This window comes from Macrobrachium nipponense, chromosome 9 (genome assembly GCF_015104395.2).
Source record: "Macrobrachium nipponense isolate FS-2020 chromosome 9, ASM1510439v2, whole genome shotgun sequence".
Classification (NCBI taxonomy): domain Eukaryota; kingdom Metazoa; phylum Arthropoda; class Malacostraca; order Decapoda; family Palaemonidae; genus Macrobrachium; species Macrobrachium nipponense.
The window spans coordinates 89378370-89396802 of NC_061110.1; the positions used below are offsets into that span (position 1 = coordinate 89378370).

Genomic DNA, 18433 nt, shown 5'->3' on the forward strand with positions numbered 1-18433 from the left:
AGCGTTAAGCTCCAAACCTATTGTTAAACGGGTAAAACAACTATGTATCATAAATCTGATTTTTTCAAGTTCTGTGATATAAGTACCTTAAGACTGGCATCTTTTCTCAAAAATCGTTAACTATATTTACCTAAATTTAAAAGCCAAATTTAAAGACCAACGCTCCAGCATATTTTCTTTATATCTTTGAAGTTAGATGTAGATTACCTTGTTCTAAATTCGACATTGGCAAAACTAGTGTTGTCTTAGCCCTTGTTGACCTTGGGATATATATTTGTACCACTGGTCAACATTTTATTTGTATCTGAATTTGGCAAACTAGTAGGTAAGTACTTTGGAAATTGATGAGTTTCATAGATTTTTTTTTTTTTTTTTTTTTTGATCGATTTTAAAATGGTATACTGTATAGGCCCATTCAAAACGCAATTTGTAATTTTATTTTTATTTTATAACGTCCATTATCCTGCGCATCATTTTTTAATATTTCCACTTAAGTTGTTTAACTTTGTCGCGTCTTAAAGTTCACAGGTCAAATTATAAGTATATAAGTGTTTTTTTCGGCTGTATTTATTTATTTAATTTTTTATTTCCATCGGGTGAAAAGTCAAAGTGACCGTCTCAAGACATTTTCTGCTGCTTAGATATTTTGACTTATTTACATACAGACCTTAGATATTTTGACTTATTCAATTCACACAGACCTTAGATATTTTGACTTATTCACATACAGAACTTAGATATTTTGACTTATTCACATACAGACCTTAGATATTTTGACATATTCACATACAGAACTTAGATATTTTGACTTATTCACATACAGACCTTAGATATTTTGACATATTCACATACAGAACTTAGATATTTTGACTTGTTCACGTACAGAACTTAGATATTTTGACTTATTCACATAAAGAACAAGTTAACGTAAGAGGGTTACAGTAAAGGAATTAGTAATTTTTATGTATTTTAAAGAGGACATTAAAACAAATATTACACTAATTGTATAAATTGTGGCATACTCCATTACACGAAGTATATTCATGCATTTTGAAAAAACTGTCAAGATATATAATCTGAAGTGTAGCTTGTGAAGAACAAACATTAAAAGAACTATTAAAATGAAACGGTTCAGTCTAGACCTAGTCAGTAACAATATTTGAATGGTAAACTCATGCAATCTTGATTGACAAATTATATGTAAAAAAAACTGTGGTACTGTATAAAAACATTACTAATGTAAAAAAAAAAAAAATAAAGGAGAAAGCACACCACGCCAGTGCAAAACACACAAACTAATGCTGAAAACAAACACTAAGTACAGCTATTAAAAAAAAGGAGAAAAACTAGGCTGGAGAAGGCACTCCACACACAAACACTACTGCTGAAAAAATGTAAACAAAACTACCATCAAAACACTGCGACTAAAAAAAGAACTCGCGTACTATAATAATAATAATAATAAACTACTTACTGTAATAATAACAATAATAATAACTACATGTGGGATAGACCGTGATAACTATCGTCTCTGTAAAGTTGAGCGCGTTCGCAAACAAATGACTGTCCAGTTTAAATGGCCCTGATCAGCCTCGCTTCCAGTCCAGTGTCGAAGTTGCCTTCGTCAGTGAAAGTGTCTCCGTTTGCGTTCCTCCGCTCGGGTTTCCGTTAATGGCGAGTGAACTTGGCGTCAACTGTCAAGACTGCGTGTGCGCCTAATTTCACGTATTTTCACGAGTTAATTCGAAGAAAATAGTTAGTTGATCGATTGAATTATTAAATTTCTGAAGGAGCCAGAGGAGAAGGACAAGAAATCGGGCATCAAGAGGAAGCAGGTGAGTCCTGAAGCACAATCTTGTTACAGTTATATGACAACTTCAATTGTATTTTGGGACCAGTTTTGTAAAATGCGATCCAGTTTTTATATATATTTGATGTCCCGTTTCGCAAAGATTTATTGTAATAAATTTTTACGCCTTTGTATATTTGTGTGGGGATAGGTAGGCCTACGTATTAGGGAAACTTGCAATGCGAAGCGTTAATTAAACGAGGCTTAAGTAGGCCTAGGCTATTAGGCAACCTTGCAATGCAAAACTAATAAACCTTGAGGCTTAAGTCGGCCTAATAGTCAAACATGCAATGCATTGTATGAAAAGGTCTAATTTAACTCGAGAAACTAGGTATGCCTATTAGGCAAATTTGCAATGCAAGAGCATGCAAAGGGCTAATTTAATTTGAGAATGGATAGGCCTATTAGGCAAATTTGCTAGGCGATGACTTTTAGTATGGGTTAATTAAATTGATGAGACTAGGTAGGTCTATCAGGCAAACTTGCAATGCGAAGGGTTATTAAATATTTCGTGACCAGTGGTTGGCGATCGGAGAGAATTTCTCATTGTTATGATTGCAGAGCGATTTAGACAATAGCAAATAGAAAGAGTGGTTTACGAGAATGGGAAACTGAAACCAGATTAACCTCCAGTTGGTTAATTTCTCGTTTTGTAAGCCTTGGTATCAAATTGCTTCCTTTTCCATTTTACGTTTTTCATTAGAATGATAAGTCTGGCGCAACTCGTAAATGGTACGGAGCCGCAGCTTTCATTATTATTATTATTATTTATTATGTAGTCAGGTGTGTGTGAATTCGACAGATGTATATGTGTATGAACCAAGTGGGCGTAGTTTGCTTCGTCAAGGGGTTAAGGGTTTAACTTTACTCGGACATAACGGGCGTCGAAGTGTCTAAATTGATCTTGGTCCAAGATGTTCAGTGACACACTGCACCAGGTCCATCGGACTCCATCCGAGGTGCACCTTGAAATGGTGAAGTGCTGGGTATAGAGGGAGGGGAGGGGGAAGGGGTGGGAGGAAATGGGTACTGCAACTGTTAATGGGAATATTGGAGGAAAACCCGATGATATTTTAAACAAGGGAGATTTGGAATTTGGCAATTATAGAGGAAGCAAATTAACTGAACTTTGTTTTTTAGAAGGTTTTTAGAAGTATACGGGATGAGAGATCGCTAGTAATAGTGCAGATTGTTGAACAAGGGCACGGTTTCATTCGAGATAGAGGTGCAGTTGATGGTGTCTTTATGATATGATATGGCAGATACTGACTCAAGTGGCAGGATGGTAGACCTAATGGGAGGTATTGCGCATTATTAGACCTAGAGAGGGCATTTGATAGAATACAAAGGTAGTGTTTTGGTGTTATAAGACAAGAGGGAAGTGCCAGAAAAGTTGGAGAAGTTGGCTGTAATAGCGTATAAAAGAACGAGAGCAGCAGTAATAAGTTAATAGAAAGGTTGGAGTTTGGGTTATATCATCGGCACTTAGCCCATTTCTGTTGGTGCTGGTTATGGATGTATTGAGTGAAAGGGATTAGGAATTCAATTCTATGGGAGTTGTTCTATACGGTTGACCAGGTGATACGGCAGACTCCGTAGAAGAATTGCAAAGGGAAAGAAATTGGTAGGGATCTCGTGATTGAGAATGGTTTGAAGGTCATTGTGAGTATCAAAGGGAAGGTTATGGTGTCCAGCAAGCAGGGAGCGGATACGTAGTTTATGCTAGACGGAAGCAGTCTCGATTGACAACAATTTCAAATACTTAGGAGCTACTTAAGCCAGGAAGGTGGGGTGAGAAGCTGAGGTTGAAAGCGGATAAAAGCGTTGACACACACACACACACACACGTATATAGTTGCCTATTTTGTAATGGTAATGCGATTGATGTACTTCCAACTTGAATAGTCGACATTGGTCTAGTTATAGAAACGAAAGAAGCTGCTTTTATTTATAGAAGCGTTTTGTCAGCACTGGCATCCTGAATTCCCATAATTATCTTCTTATACTAACGGTTTGATATGCCCATGCAACGTGTAGCGCAAGCGCTATGTATGTATGTGATTCATGAAGTTATTCCTTCACCAACTTTTCAGGAATGTTATTCCCGTTATCAGGGGTAAAAACAGGAAATAGAAACCCATACAGGAGTAGTAAGGCTAAATTGAAATATAATCATAAAACCTATTTTTAAATGCAATGAGTATATATTAATAATACATTTATAATGTAGAAGCAAAATGACAATTACTGGAATACGAAGTTAACAAGAAAAGACGAAGCTATCAAACTTATTAACTTAATTATTAGCCAACCGGCTCCACCAACTCCAACCCCCTCCCAGAAAAAAAAAACGACATGAACCAAGGAACATGCAGCTGGTCATTACCCACACTTTAGTTGTTGCTCTTTTTCTGCAAATTGTCATCCGACTCTTAACAGCAACCCAAGGGTATTTCCATTAAGCACTTGTTAAGTAACCATACTTTAGTTGTTGCTTTTTTTTCTGGAATAAGTTAAGTAAGAGTCCGTAACACCATATAATGCCATATGTGTATCTTCCTCCCGACTCGCTTTTGTTACCATATTTACAAAAATCTAGTCAGTGGGTTCTCTCGTTTCGTCAGTTTTGCATTTTACTTTTTGTTAAAACATAATGTCGGTGTACTCCAGTCATATGGATTTTTTGTTGGATTCCTGAAACGTTGGCGAAGGGAATGAATTCATTCTTATTCCTATTCAAGAATTCGACTTTCATGATGAGTTCATGTGATACGCGCGGGCGTTTGTTTATATATATATATATATATATATATATATATATATATATATATATATATATATATATATATATATATATATATATATTGTGCGTGCGTGTAGTGTATATTTTTATGCATATAATGTTTTGCGAATGTTTATATATATATATATATATATATATATATATATATATATATATTATTATATATATATATGTATATATATATATATATATATATATATATATATATATATATATATATTATATTTAAGTTCTGAAAGCTTAATGCCTTGTCATAAAGATGAGATTTCATAAGGACATTATAATACATAACTAATTTCGGGTGTTGAGTTTCACATGAATAAAATAAGACAAATAAGGACATGATACTCAAGAAGAATAATTTTATTTAATTTATTATATTTACCATGAAAGGACACGTCCTATTAAAATCAAATTCGCACAAATACGAATATACAAAATCACAGTAACAAATTTATGAAATACAAGTTCGTGGGCAATATACATAAATTTTATTCTGAAAATCATGGTGCTTTAAACGTCAAAAAAAAAAAAGACACGTATACAACTGGAGGAAAGCTAATGTGAAAGCTTATTGAGAAATATCAAATAAATTTGATTACCAAAACTCCGTGAATGATTGGCGATGTCGGCTCATTTCTGATGTGACCAGGAATCTATTTTATTTTATTTTATTTTTTTTAACTAGTTTGGTAGATTTTGACGGAAACTCCATCCTTCTCTTCCATGACACATGTATGTGTTGGATAGGTGGTAATGCACTTTTTCGAAAGTATATACTAATCTTCAAAGCATCGTGAAGTCATATGATCGTCGTTACTAGGTACTGTGGAAAACTCACTGTCAAAGCATTTTTTTAAAAATCGAACAATTTATGTACCGAGGAACTTGAGAGGAGTATTTTTTTTTTTGTTAGTGATTAGACTCGGTGGGTCATCTCTGGAAAAATTTGAAGGCGTGTCGGAATTTCAAAATGGAAAAATTGAGGTTGAGATTGTATTTAAGAGCGCAATTCGAAGGCCAACGTTCTTGCCTTGAAATCAAGATCTTAGTATCTAAAATGAACAATGACCTTGAAAGAAATTGGAATAGCCCCTTGTAATGTTAAAATCTCCGTTGGTAATATATCTTAATTGCTTACTAGATGGGGCCAACATCTTACTACAGTACAGTGTGTCATGAAAAGAGACCCTTCCACTTAACATAATCAGCTTGACCAACACGTAACTCCTTGGATCAAGTCTACTAACTGAAACTGTAAATGTTTAACTTAATACCAAGATTCCCTCATTTATGCCTTTCTTTCATAATTTCCTTTTCTTTGGCCACACGAGGCTTCTTAAAATTCATACAGTTTTTGGAGTTCCTGTTTACAGTTCAGCCTTTTTTTAAATTCTTGAAATTACCCCTTGTTATGATTCCAAAATTTTGATTTTTTTCTACACGGTTTCCTCCGTTGTATAGCCGTTACTTTTGGTTTTGACTTTTCCTGATTTTGAACTTTTCCTTGGAGAAATTCCCATTTTTACTATATAAGTTAGTAGTAAGACAGTAATAAAGGTAGAAGACAGACATATATTTAATTAGGAAGAGAGGAGGTTGTGTAAAGGGAGAACGAAAGAAACAAACGGATGATTATTTACACTTAGTGAAGCAGGTGAACAGAAAGACAGACAAAAAACAAGTGACGTTTGTGGTAATGGCCACATACATACAATTGAACAAATAACTGAGGACATATCTGGCAGACAGAAAGACGGAAAAAACAAAGGCATTCAGACGTACAATGATTAATAAGATAGTAGTTGAATTAAGATATGCGAGATGGGCTATAGGAGAAGGTTTAAAGTAAAATGGCACTGTAGAGCGATAAAGAAATAGATAGGTTATTCTAAAAACTGACAATATGTACATATACATATTGCAATGTGTCTGCATTCATGTAACGAAAACCGAGGATTGAGGGGGCCATATATATATTATAATAGATAGATTATATATCTATATATAATAATTTTTAATTATTTATATACATCATATATATATGTGTGTGTGTGTGTGTGTGTGTGTGTGTGTGTGTGTGTGTGCATTACATTATATATATATATATATATATATATATATATATATATATATATATATATATATATATATGTCGGTATGTGTGTATTATAAATTATTGCATTCTCCGGAACCCTGCTGTTCATTTGTTTTTACTGAACTGGAACCTGCTGAGCGTCTGGCTGGGTCTGGTCTATTTGAGGTTGCATCTCGCCTGCAGCTTGAATCTGTTGACAAAAAAAATGTTAAGAAGTTCTAGCTACTTATGCATGGTTAATTAAGTTACACGTTGTAATATATTTCCGCGGCAATGCTTAAGTATACTAAGAAGAAATCTTGGTTAAAGTTAATAAGCAATTTATGATAGTTAGTTGTATTGTCCCTTTTCAGTGAATAAATGTTTAAAACGTTTGATGCATTTCAGAAGAGCCTATAATAGGAAAGTCAGTTAACGAGGACATTTCTATATGGATGCTTTCGTTCAGTCGTAAGGAAAAGAAACACTACTTTACCCTCCTAAGTTCCTCTTGTAAATTGCTCGCTGTAGCGGTTGCTTGTTCCCATTTAGCCTGAAACGAAGGACAACTTTAATGTGGCAATCTTAAATGCGTTTTAGTGTCTTACCTTTTTTGAGATGTTAGTGTGGGTAATTCTATTGATTATAAATTGAGCATTACATAAGTATTACACTTTTATCGTCTGTCATTTGCAAGTATCGCGGAATGCATTAAATCATTACTGTTTAGGACCCATCCAACTGTTTTAACTGCGTATAAACGTATAAACTTGATCCCCTCCCAATAATTGAATGACTTCATCTTAGGTCCCAGCGCTTGGCCTATGGCTTTCAACTCATGTATTTATTCCTTTCCATCCTACCTGCATGTCGAGAACAGAGGCGTCCCTGGCCGCCACGGCTTCCTTCAGAGTGTTGATCTCCCCGAAGGCGTTGTTGAGATGCGCGTCCTTCTCCGTCAGTTGTTGGTCCTTGGCGTTCAGGAGGTTGAGCGCCTCGGCGATCACCCGCTCGTTCTCCTTCACATGGTCATCCAGTTCCCGGATGCGGGACTGCCAGACGGGAAGAAGAAGAAGAAGAAGAGTGAGATTGAGCCAGGCAGTGAGGGCCAACTTTTTTTTTTTTTCCTCTAAGCTACGTTTCTTAATACGTTTCTCAATATGCAGGAAGTCTTCGATTGCAGTGTTGAAAGTGTTATGAAAACAGAAGCGACTGGGTATATTTCATTTGATATATATATGTATATATATATATATATATATATATATATATATATATATAAGCGTGTGTATGTGTATTTGGTATGTTATACCTATATAATAATATAAACACAAGCATATATATACCTATATGTTTTATAAATATATGTTTATATATAAATATACACCAAAATATGTATATTATATATACATATATATATATATATATATATATATATATATATAATGTGTGTGTGTGTGTAATTTATGTGTACAGTATGTATGTATGTATTTATGTATTATATGTATATATATACATATATATACTGTATACACATATGTATGTATACGAGATATGAATAAAAACATGCTTACCTACAATTATTATAAAGGCAATTTCACCAAAAAATAAGACACTGAAACATCATTATCCAAAGCATTACCCAAGACATGACATTTAAACATCACAAAGTACAGGAAAAGCTGCATTCTCTATGCAGCTGACTCACCTCCAGCTGACCCTTCGCTTCGCCGAGTTGTGCCTCAGCGGCGCCCCTCTGCTCTGCGTTGTGTTGCAGTTCTGACAAAGACGCCTTCGAGAGAAGAAAGCAACTGATTTTAATGCATAAAAAAAGGGGGCGATTTCACAAAAGCATGCAAATATGCAGCTCACCTGAAGTGACTGAACACTTTTGCAGATGTCATCTTCGAGATATGAAACTGTTAGGGTTTTTTCGTTACATGTTGTAATTATTGGGTGGGTATATATATATATATATATATATATATATATATATATTATATATATATATATATATATATATATCAAGTATAAAAGGGCCATTAAAACGCTCTGGTTTAAAGCTAAGGACTATATATATATTTCGGTGGACCGACTACCACCCTTATCAAACTTGATAAAGGTGGAAGTCAGACCACGGAAATATATAGTCCTTAGCTATAAACCAAAGTGTTTTAATGGGCCTTTTATACTTGAGACGTATCCTGTTTTAACAGAAGAATTTATTTATTTTATATATATATATGTATATATATAATATATTAATATATATATATATATATATATATATATATATATATATATATAAATGTGTGTTATTGTTTGTGTGTAAGTTATCGGCATTGACAAATATATAAAAAAAAAAATAGCTCTCAGTCACTGGCTCTGCACCGTAACGTGAAGAACAATAGCTTACTTGTAATTGTTGAAGCTGAACCTCTTTTTCTTGGTTGGCATTCTCAATTTTTGTGACCTCCTCCTTCAGCGCCTTAATTTCCTCCTTGGATTTTCGCTGTCAAGTGGAGTGAAGTGATCATTTAAAAGCCTGTGATTGTCACGGGAATGATAAAATTCGCCACGAAAAGTCGTCACCAAACTAAAATAAGCGACAGGAAGTGACTGGAAGTTTGAAACGCAGTATATCAGATTGAGAATGACTGTTGAATAGTACTAGTTTTTACGCAAGAGTGTGGAATTAGATGGTTCTGAGAACTTACCTCCAGTTCGCCGTAGTCATGTGCGGCAGCTTCTAAGACCTCTTGGTTAGTTTTCATCATTTCTTTCATTGTTGTGACTTCTACTTCGGCCTTTTGCAGTGAATCCTGTTGTGGGAATATATTTGATGGTAGTGAATAGTATAGGCTTAATCAGGATTAATATAAGCAGATAATTTAATTTGCAAAGCACGTAAAAGTCTATATCGCTTTAAATTTTTTATTTAAAGCAGCGTTTTCTTACTTGTCCAACACAAGCCTCGGATTTGATTTGGAAACCACCAAAAGTCTGTATCTATAATTTATTGGTTTTAAAATTCGAAATTGTGTTTTAATGATTGCACATATACCAATTTTATACTACCAAGGTATGCAGCACACGCGATTGCTAATGGCCAGAATTCTGGAGAATAATATTTCAAAGAGTGATTGAGAAATGTTTCGTATTTTATATTTACTAAACACTTAGTAAATGGTCCATATCTTTTTCTAATCTATTTTGACTGAAATAATGTTTTCATACTGTCCATTTATCAAATTTGTAATTGCAAGCGGTAAAGCACATGCAAACATTAATGGACAGAATCCTGGAGATTATTTTTTAGAAATGTTTGAGAAATGTTTCGTGCAAAAAGCGGGAGAATGCATTGCTAAAACAGGATTACCTTTATTACATAAAATGAAATAGTTCATTATGAGTCTCATGTTAGAGGGAAACTAAGTCAAATTGTGTAGGTCATGAAGGTTACCTTATATTCGTTGTTCTGAGCATCCTTTTCCTGGAGTTCCTTTTCAACGTTTTGTAGTCGCTCCGCTGTCTTTTGTAGGTCTTGCTTGGCTGCCTCCAGGTTACCCTGCAGGAGGTGGGAAAGGGCGTTTGAAACATAGCCACAGGTTTGAAGTTGAATGATTAATTGGTCGATTAGGAATGGCCATTGACAAAGAACTAAGCCACAGGTTTGAAGTGAAATTGTTAAATTAATCGATTAGGACTGACCATTGACAAAGAACAAAGCCACAGGTATGAAGTCAAATTGTTAAATTAATCGATTACGACTGGTCATTGACAAAGAACAAAACCACCGGTTTGAAGTCAAATTGTTAAATTAATCGATTAGGACTAGCCATTGACAAAGAACGAAGTTCTCGTTACAAGCTTTTTTCCCCTCATTTGCTGATGACTGTTTGTAAGATTTACTCTTAAAGGCTTATTTATATAAAAATTAAATCTCCCACAAAGCGGATTTACGAGCTGATATTCGCTGCACGACGAACTGCAAAAAATAACATATATCCTTGTTGTTAGTAACAGATTTGTAGATATAATTGATAAAAGACAATGCACTGAAATACTACTTACTATCTTTACAAGTCATGAATTTTTTTCCACTGTGCTTGAACTATTTCTTTACTATCATGGAAAGTCACAGTTTAAAAAGTTGAAATAAAGGGAGAGTAGATCGTGAAAAATAAATTATTTCACTTTTGATGCGCTGATTTATTCATATATATATATTCTTTTAAACATACCTTTTATTTTGTTGCCACGAGTCACAGGAGAAAGCGTATCTTGAGTCATGCAAAAAACGTGCAGGGACAGCAGATAAAACAAGAAGGGTAATGTATGCGTATATATGCGTATATGTATGTATGCATATTATATATATATATATATATATATATATATATATATATATATATATAATATTCCAGTCTGCAAGATATATAGACTTCAGGAAGGTCCATGATACTCATGTTGGCAAAAGGGTTTTAGTTTTCGCACTGACCAAAGAATCAAGCAGCCAGAATTTTCTGATATTAGAAATCATGCCGCATTATGTAAAACCGAAGTCCTGAAACAACACTTCTCAATAATTGGTTATGTAAGGGACCCAGACCACTTAACGACTTTAGAATCATTATATATAAAAAGAGGGAACGACTTTAGAATCATTATATATAAAAGACTGGTTCCCTCTCTCAATAGTAATACTTCCTCAGCAACTTTGTATCTGGCATAGTTTTGTCTGGCTTGGACGCCATTGTATGTCATTCCCTCATCTCTCCTGCTTATGGACGGTTGGTGTTCTGGTAGACTCTCTTTTTGTTTTCTGTTTTATGTCCTTTGTATGCTTTTACTTTTTATTGTTTTAACTCGAAAATTTTAATTGCATTGTGAATTCCTTTTATGCTAATAATGTATTTTATTGTGTCTTTTACTTTTCACAGACTGATGATGCACTGAGTCTTTAGTGCGAAACGTTTTTTTTTTTTTTTTTAATAAACTTGGCCTTTTAACAACATGTTTTATCATGGACCCTCCTAAAGTACATATATATATATCTATATAATATATATATATATATATATATATATATATATACATATATATGTGTGTGTGTGTGTGTGTATGTGTGTGTGTGTATGAATGTATATACATATATATAGTGTGTATATATGAGTTTATATTATGATAGAAAATAAGATATTATTCAGATTATTTTATATAAATAAACTGAATATATTCTGTAAAAAACTTAATGTATAAACAAATAATGGTACCAAATAAGTTTTGTTTTCTTTTTAGTAACAGACCTGTGAACTCAGGTTAAACGGTTTGATTAGTCCGCCATAGCAATAACTCGTTCAACCTGCTAATGTTCAAGAAACTGGTGCGTTGTATAGGTAGGGAAGTCCACACATTTTTTTAATGGAGAGACCGACCTGAATTGGGTCACCTGTGGCTATTTCCATCTTACCCGCCCACCCCCTCCCTACCCCATATGTGTCTTTTATTTATTCATTTATTTATGTTTTGCCAACGTGAATCTAAGATTAAATTTTAGATAGTGGTAATAGATTAATTTTAAGATTAAATTTTAGTAGTGGCAATAGATTCATTTTAAGATTAAATTTTAGCTAGTGGTATAGATCCATTTTAAGATTAAATTTTAGTAGTGGTAATAGATTCATTTTAAGATTAAATTTTAGCTAGTGGTAATAGATCCATTTTAAGATTAAATTTTAGCTAGTGGTAATAGATTCATTTTAAGATTAAATTTACTAGGTAGTGTTAATGATAATAGATTTACTAGTGGATAGATCCATTTAAGATTAAATAGTAATGTAATAGATTCATTTAAGATTTAAATTTGAGCATAGTGGTATTATTCATTTTAGTTATGGTAGTGGTAATAGATTCATTTTAAAGATTAATTTTAGTAGTGGTAAATAAAGATTCATTCTTAAGATTAAAGTTCTCTTAGAGCTAGTTGTTGGTGGTACACTGTTTCCTTAGATTCATTATATAAGATTAAATTTATTAGCTAGTGGTAAATAAGATTCATATTAAAAGATAAATTTCGTAGCCTAGCTAAGTAATAGATCCTTATGTAAAAAGATTAAAATTTTGCTAGGTATAGAATTCATTTTTAAGATTAAATTTTTAGAACCTAGTGATATACTAAGTATTCAATTAAGGATCTAAATTTAAATTGCAACTACGTTGGTTAGTAAGATAGATTCATTATAAGATTAATAATCTATTGCTGTTCGGTGAATGTAGATTCAGCATCTATTACCTAGATAAATTTTAGCTAGTGGTAATACATTCATTCTATGGACCAAGATTTAATAGTATATATATTAGCTAGTAGAGTGTGAATACGATTAACATTTCTAACCTAGATTATAGGTATAATTATAGATATTTTATATCTATAATTATAGTTCCTGTTGCATGAAAGTGATACTGATGTCAAATATATACCTTACAAATGTTTCTAAAACATATTAACATGAAAAATGAAGAGGTAATTGTCAGGGATTACCTAGACGAAACAATGCACTAAAGATTGTCTGTTAAAAATCCACAATTACATCATCAATTGCATTATTTGTAAAAGTTAAGAACAATGACTTATGAGCACTGGTCAGGTGATCGAAAGCCTTCGTTTTTATCATCTTTACAAATGATTGTGGATTTTTTTTACATGCAACAATTTAATCACGACATTGTGCATTTCTTTTGTGATTAAAGATTTAATTCATGCAGTGGTTAATTGATGAAACTGTTTCCGAAGGTTTAAGGAACATTCGCTACGTAATAAGTTCATAGCTTAGAAATTGCCAAGAAATTAGGACGTAACGAAGAAAACGAAAAGAAAAGACGTAAAGAAGAAAACGGAAAGAAATTAAGACGTAACGAAGAAAACGGAAAGAAATTAAGACGCAGTGAAGAAAACGGAAAGAAATGAAGACGTAACGAAGAAAACAAAGAAATTAAGACATGGCAAAACTGCCACTTCATGTAAAACATTTGAAATGTTTATAAGCGACAGAAATGAAACCGAAGGGAAATTGTTTAATTTTATTGTTAAACCTGGAACTCACTCGTGTTGGTAACTCGGAATTACCTGGTACTGAGCGTTCAGAGCATTTTTATCCAGAATCTCCCTTTCAGCTCTTTCCAGTTGTTCGGATTTTTCTGTAAGCTTACGATTGGTTTCCTGTAGATTCTCCTGGTATATATATACAGTAGAAAGGTATTTTGTTTTATATTTATTGTAATAATTATGGTTCAGTAATGACATGCTTGATTGATTGGCTGATGTGAATGTCGAACATAAATGATCTGCTGTTGTTATTGATCACTTATTTCATTATGTTTGTTGTTATGATGGAACATTCATTATATTTGCTGTTTTGAAAGAACACTTATTTCATTATATTTGCTGTTGTGATAGAACACTTATTTCATTATGTTTATTGTTGTGATATAACACTTATTTCACTATTTTGCTGTTACGATAGAACACTTATTTCATTATATTTGCTGTTATGATAGAACATTTCATTATATTTGCTTTTATGATAGAACATTTCATTATATTTGCTGTTGTGATAGAATACTTATTTCATTATATTTGCTGTTATGATAGAACACATTATGTTTACTGTTGTAATAGAACCCCTTTCATTATATTTGCTGCTATGATAGAACACATTTAATTGTATTTGCTGTTATGATAGAACACTTATTTCATTATGCATTCTGATTTATTATTTGGGAAACTTCATCTTTGTATAACAATACGAAGTAGTGGAATCATTATACTAAAAAGTCAACAAGCAATAGTTCCCTATGAATTAGATTTCTGAAGTGTAAAAAACATGGAATTATTAAAATGTACATTTCTGCTGTTCTCTTAAAAAAAAAAAAGATAACTAAATCTGTTGCAGGTTAAAGCCACTCCAGACTTGTTCTAAAAGCAGGAAAATGAAAGGAATTTTTTGGGTCATTAAAAGAGACATGTTCAAATAGTGGTGAGCGCATGCAGGACAACTAAAAATATCTGAGTGAGAAAAATGAAGAGTGACATTTTCTCTGGGTTTCTAGCTGGAAAGACTGGCCTCAACAGGCGTATACATATTGCAAAACATGCACGCAGTGACAGCCACACCGGATTACCTGATATTCGCTAAACAGAGCATTCTTGTCCTGAATCTCCTTATGAGCGTTTTGTAGTAGTTCAGTTCTGTCTTTTAATGTTTTCTTGGCCGCTTCTAGACTCTCCTACGGCAGTGAATAAGAGTTCTGTTAATGGATATTTTTCACATAAAGGCACTAAAACTGTTTATGGACGAATCTCAGTAAAGTATATAACAAAAATCAAAATGCATAGCGGTCGCAAGTCGTTTTGTACTTTCTCTTTTTTTTTTTTATAGAATAAAGGGAGGGGAGGCGTCTCTGCGTGAGAACGGGTGCATAAGTATAGAGCAGGAAGATGGTTGTAATTCAGTCCAATTCTTCTTTAGTTGGAAAATTCGAGGTTTGAATCAAATTTGATGTCGTAAGTAATTGCAGAAGTTTCTGGTGTCGACTGCGCAGTTTTTTAGGCAAACATTAGAAGGCTTAATGGAATATAACAAATATAAAATGACGGTAAAAATAATACAATACAGTTGTAATGTCGTTCAAAAAAATGTTGGACAAGGAATTTGGAGGTTAGTCAGAGAGAGAGAGAGAGAGAGAGAGAGAGAGAGAGAGAGAGAGAGAGAGAGAGAGAGAGAGAGAGAGAGAGTGTTCATATTTTATGTTTATTTTCCAGTAATCAGAGGTCTTTTTGACATTGGTTTTTATGGCAGAAAATTATTTCCTGTAATGTCGTTTAATATTGTACATTTTTATTACTATTATCGTAGGCAATTAGGTCATCTGTTAATGTCCCCTTTAAGTTTTCTATTTATTTTCCAGTAGACTTACAATACCATAACTGCATAGGTACTATTTATGGCGAACCTATGTTACTTTTTACTAAATTTTGTTTGGATGACATTGATGACATTTCCTCTTCGGAATCAGTGGTCAATTCCTATAGTCTGTCTCTTTCCTATAAATAAAGTGTTTTCTTGATGACCTCAAGGATCCTATCCTCCTTCAGACACTTCAATAAAGACCTTTATTATATTAAAATAGTAGAAATGTTAAAGCTTGAAAAGGAAGAAAGTACAAGGAAAAAGATAGATAAATAAGAGATTCATTGCTAAAGAAAAAGGAAAATCAAGGAGAGATTCATTACAAGGTTTTAAGTTTTTACTGAAGAATTTTTTTTCTTTAAGAGGGGGAAAAAGTGTGAAGTCCGGAGTCTGTGAATGTCAAAACTTCTTTCTTACAAATATCATTTACCTGAATTTGATTATTTTGAGTATTCTTTTCCTGAATCGCCCTTTCAGCATTTTCGAGTTGTTTGCTTTTTTCTGTCAGTTTTTGGCTGGCTGCTTCTAGTTTCTCCTGTTAGGAATATTCTGTAGCATGAGGGACGAAGGCCATAGCTATAAGACTGACAGGTAAACAGAGCTTCTATTCTACTAGATACTAAGCAAAAACCGGAGGAGGAAAGGCAAAGTAATGACGCTTTTAAAACAGCATCCGTACTATGAATGGATTTAAAAACAGCATTCATATCATGCATGAAAAACAAATGTTCATTGAGTTGCTTGGAAAATAGTATCCTTTTAAGTCCCATTGCAAGCCGAACACTAAGAGGGTTAGCTTGTCTCCACTTCAATAAATCAGTATCAAAAATGACCTCTCAGGTATTTTGATAAGGCATAAGTTTCGAAAAGTACCAAAGGCATCTTCAGTAATGAATTACTTCTGCGATACACTTTATTGTAGTTTCTACAAGTAAAGCTCATTATCGGGAACTACATCAGGTAATGATGCATCCTTTTTAAGGGGACTTTTTTTTTTCAAAGAGGTTTTGATGTTATATTAAAATGCATAGAGTCTGGTAATCTATCATCATAATGATTCTTGTCCCCATCGCAAAGGGCCTGTGTGAAATTCTGACGCTCGTGCCTTCCCTGTTTGTCGTCTTTTAATCTCAACCCGTCTCCAGCTTCCCTTCTCATTGTTATTAATTCAAGTAGGCCTGGGCCTTCAGACCTCTTCAGGATGTCCGCAGGAACTCAGCTGACACTAGCACGTACGACTCTTCTTGGTTTCATGCGAAGGACGTGTGCCAGTCATCTTCATCTCCCTCTTGTCATTTCTCTTTTGGTGTTATTTCCAGTCGATCACCCATCCTTTCATTATTTATTTTTTTTTTTTCACTTCTCTTCCTGATCGTCTTTACGCTCTTAAACTGGGTGTGTATACTTATCCTGAAATTCATAATTGCATGTTGATCTATGGCTCTGATGGTGCTGCAGTTATTGGAACTGTCTCTCCATTTGTCGGATGTATAGAGAGATTTAAAGCAGGCAACTTTATGATTTATTTTTTTTACTATGAAATGGAATGTTTTATAAACATGTCTTGATATTATTTCCCATATAAATCAATCTTACAGTTTCCTATTTGATTTTTCCGTGAAATTTAAGCTTTTGCAAATTTTACGCAACTTTTCATTTTGAATCTTAATTTTCCCTAAACTGCACATTTTAATAAGTTTTTATCCTCGAAACGTTTACTTAAACAACACAACCTTCTTTTATTTTCACAGAATTTTATCTCCTTTCAACTCTGATCTCCAAATGCTTATTTTAGGACCAACCAGTAGGTTTAAACAGGACAGTTCGTAGCAGCATTGCCTGGAAAACAGCTTAGTAAATCTGTTCAAGTTTAACTGAGGGTTTGGGCTGAATGCGCAGACGATGCAGATTTTATTCATTGAAACAGTTTATTCAGGTTATTGTGAAGTTCGCTACCCCTTTCTGTGGTTTCTATGGAGCGTTATGTATCGTGGCTTAGCATTCTGGATTCTGGCACCCAGTTTATTTATTGACGAGAATTTATGAAGACGCAAAATAAAGGAACATCTCTCCCGTCGAAGACTGATGTAGTAGTACCTCATGGTTAGAGGAAGCTTCGTTCTACGTGACACTGAACTCAGGAATCTTTTAATGGTTGTCCTTTTGCCTTGCCTCACGTGAGAGAGTTATTGTTTAAACAACAATGAATTCTTTCGTAAAGGTCATGCTTTGTTCATCATGGAAAAAATTATTTTCTTGAGTATTTGTTCTTGCGTATCTTGACACTAATTGGTTGATCACCAAGACACCTTAGTCACGGCATGGCATTTGGGCCTTTTTTGAATTAACCGTGTGCGCGTGTGGAAAAGTGACGTAACCACAGGCGACAAACTTCTCAAACGCCTCAGTGGCCGTTATGGTCTTGGCCTCATACCGCCTCGGTGGCCGCGAGTTCGATTCTCGGGCATTCCACTGAGGTGTCAGGGATGTGTATTTCTTGTGATCGAAGTTCACTCTTGACGTGGTTCGGATCATGTAAAGCCGTTGGTCCCGTTGCTGAATAACCACTTGTTCTGTGGAATGCAAAACACCATACAAACAAAAGACAAACTTCTCAAACGCGTCGTCATGTTTCTGTAACGGCGGTAATCGTTCTTCATAGGATGTCTCTCACACGGTAAGTACTCCTAAGTGATTATATGGACTTCATATTGCTATACTATAGTAGATTC

General features: G+C 33.9%; 2 protein-coding genes across 6 annotated transcripts in view; one reads left to right on the forward strand and one right to left on the reverse strand.

Annotated features, from left to right (window-relative positions):
- The first annotated feature begins 1619 nt into the window (after positions 1-1619).
- The window catches only part of LOC135218566 (sodium/potassium/calcium exchanger 2-like), a 490480-nt gene continuing 473666 nt past the window's right edge, over positions 1620-18433 (forward strand). The window contains exon 1 of one of the 2 annotated variants that reach the window (XM_064254943.1): positions 1620-1835. The gene's annotated coding sequence lies outside the window, so the exon portion shown is untranslated. Of the gene's footprint in view, positions 1836-18175; positions 18379-18433 lie in introns of those variants that run through there. The other variant, XM_064254946.1, reaches the window with a different exon arrangement.
- The window catches only part of LOC135218568 (tropomyosin-like), a 29256-nt gene continuing 17589 nt past the window's right edge, over positions 6767-18433 (reverse strand). The window contains exons 5-14 of one of the 4 annotated variants that reach the window (XM_064254953.1): positions 16132-16236; positions 14914-15018; positions 13859-13963; positions 10193-10297; positions 9447-9551; positions 9146-9241; positions 8438-8521; positions 7593-7781; positions 7226-7282; positions 6767-6940 (exon numbers count right to left, since the gene is read on the reverse strand). In XM_064254953.1, coding sequence (XP_064111023.1) covers positions 6866-6940; positions 7226-7282; positions 7593-7781; positions 8438-8521; positions 9146-9241; positions 9447-9551; positions 10193-10297; positions 13859-13963; positions 14914-15018; positions 16132-16236 — 1026 coding nt within the window. In that variant the 3' untranslated portion in view covers positions 6767-6865. The remainder of the gene's footprint in view (positions 6941-7225; positions 7283-7592; positions 7782-8437; positions 8522-9145; positions 9242-9446; positions 9552-10192; positions 10298-13858; positions 13964-14913; positions 15019-16131; positions 16237-18433) is intronic. The other 3 variants (XM_064254954.1, XM_064254955.1, XM_064254956.1) reach the window with 3 other exon arrangements.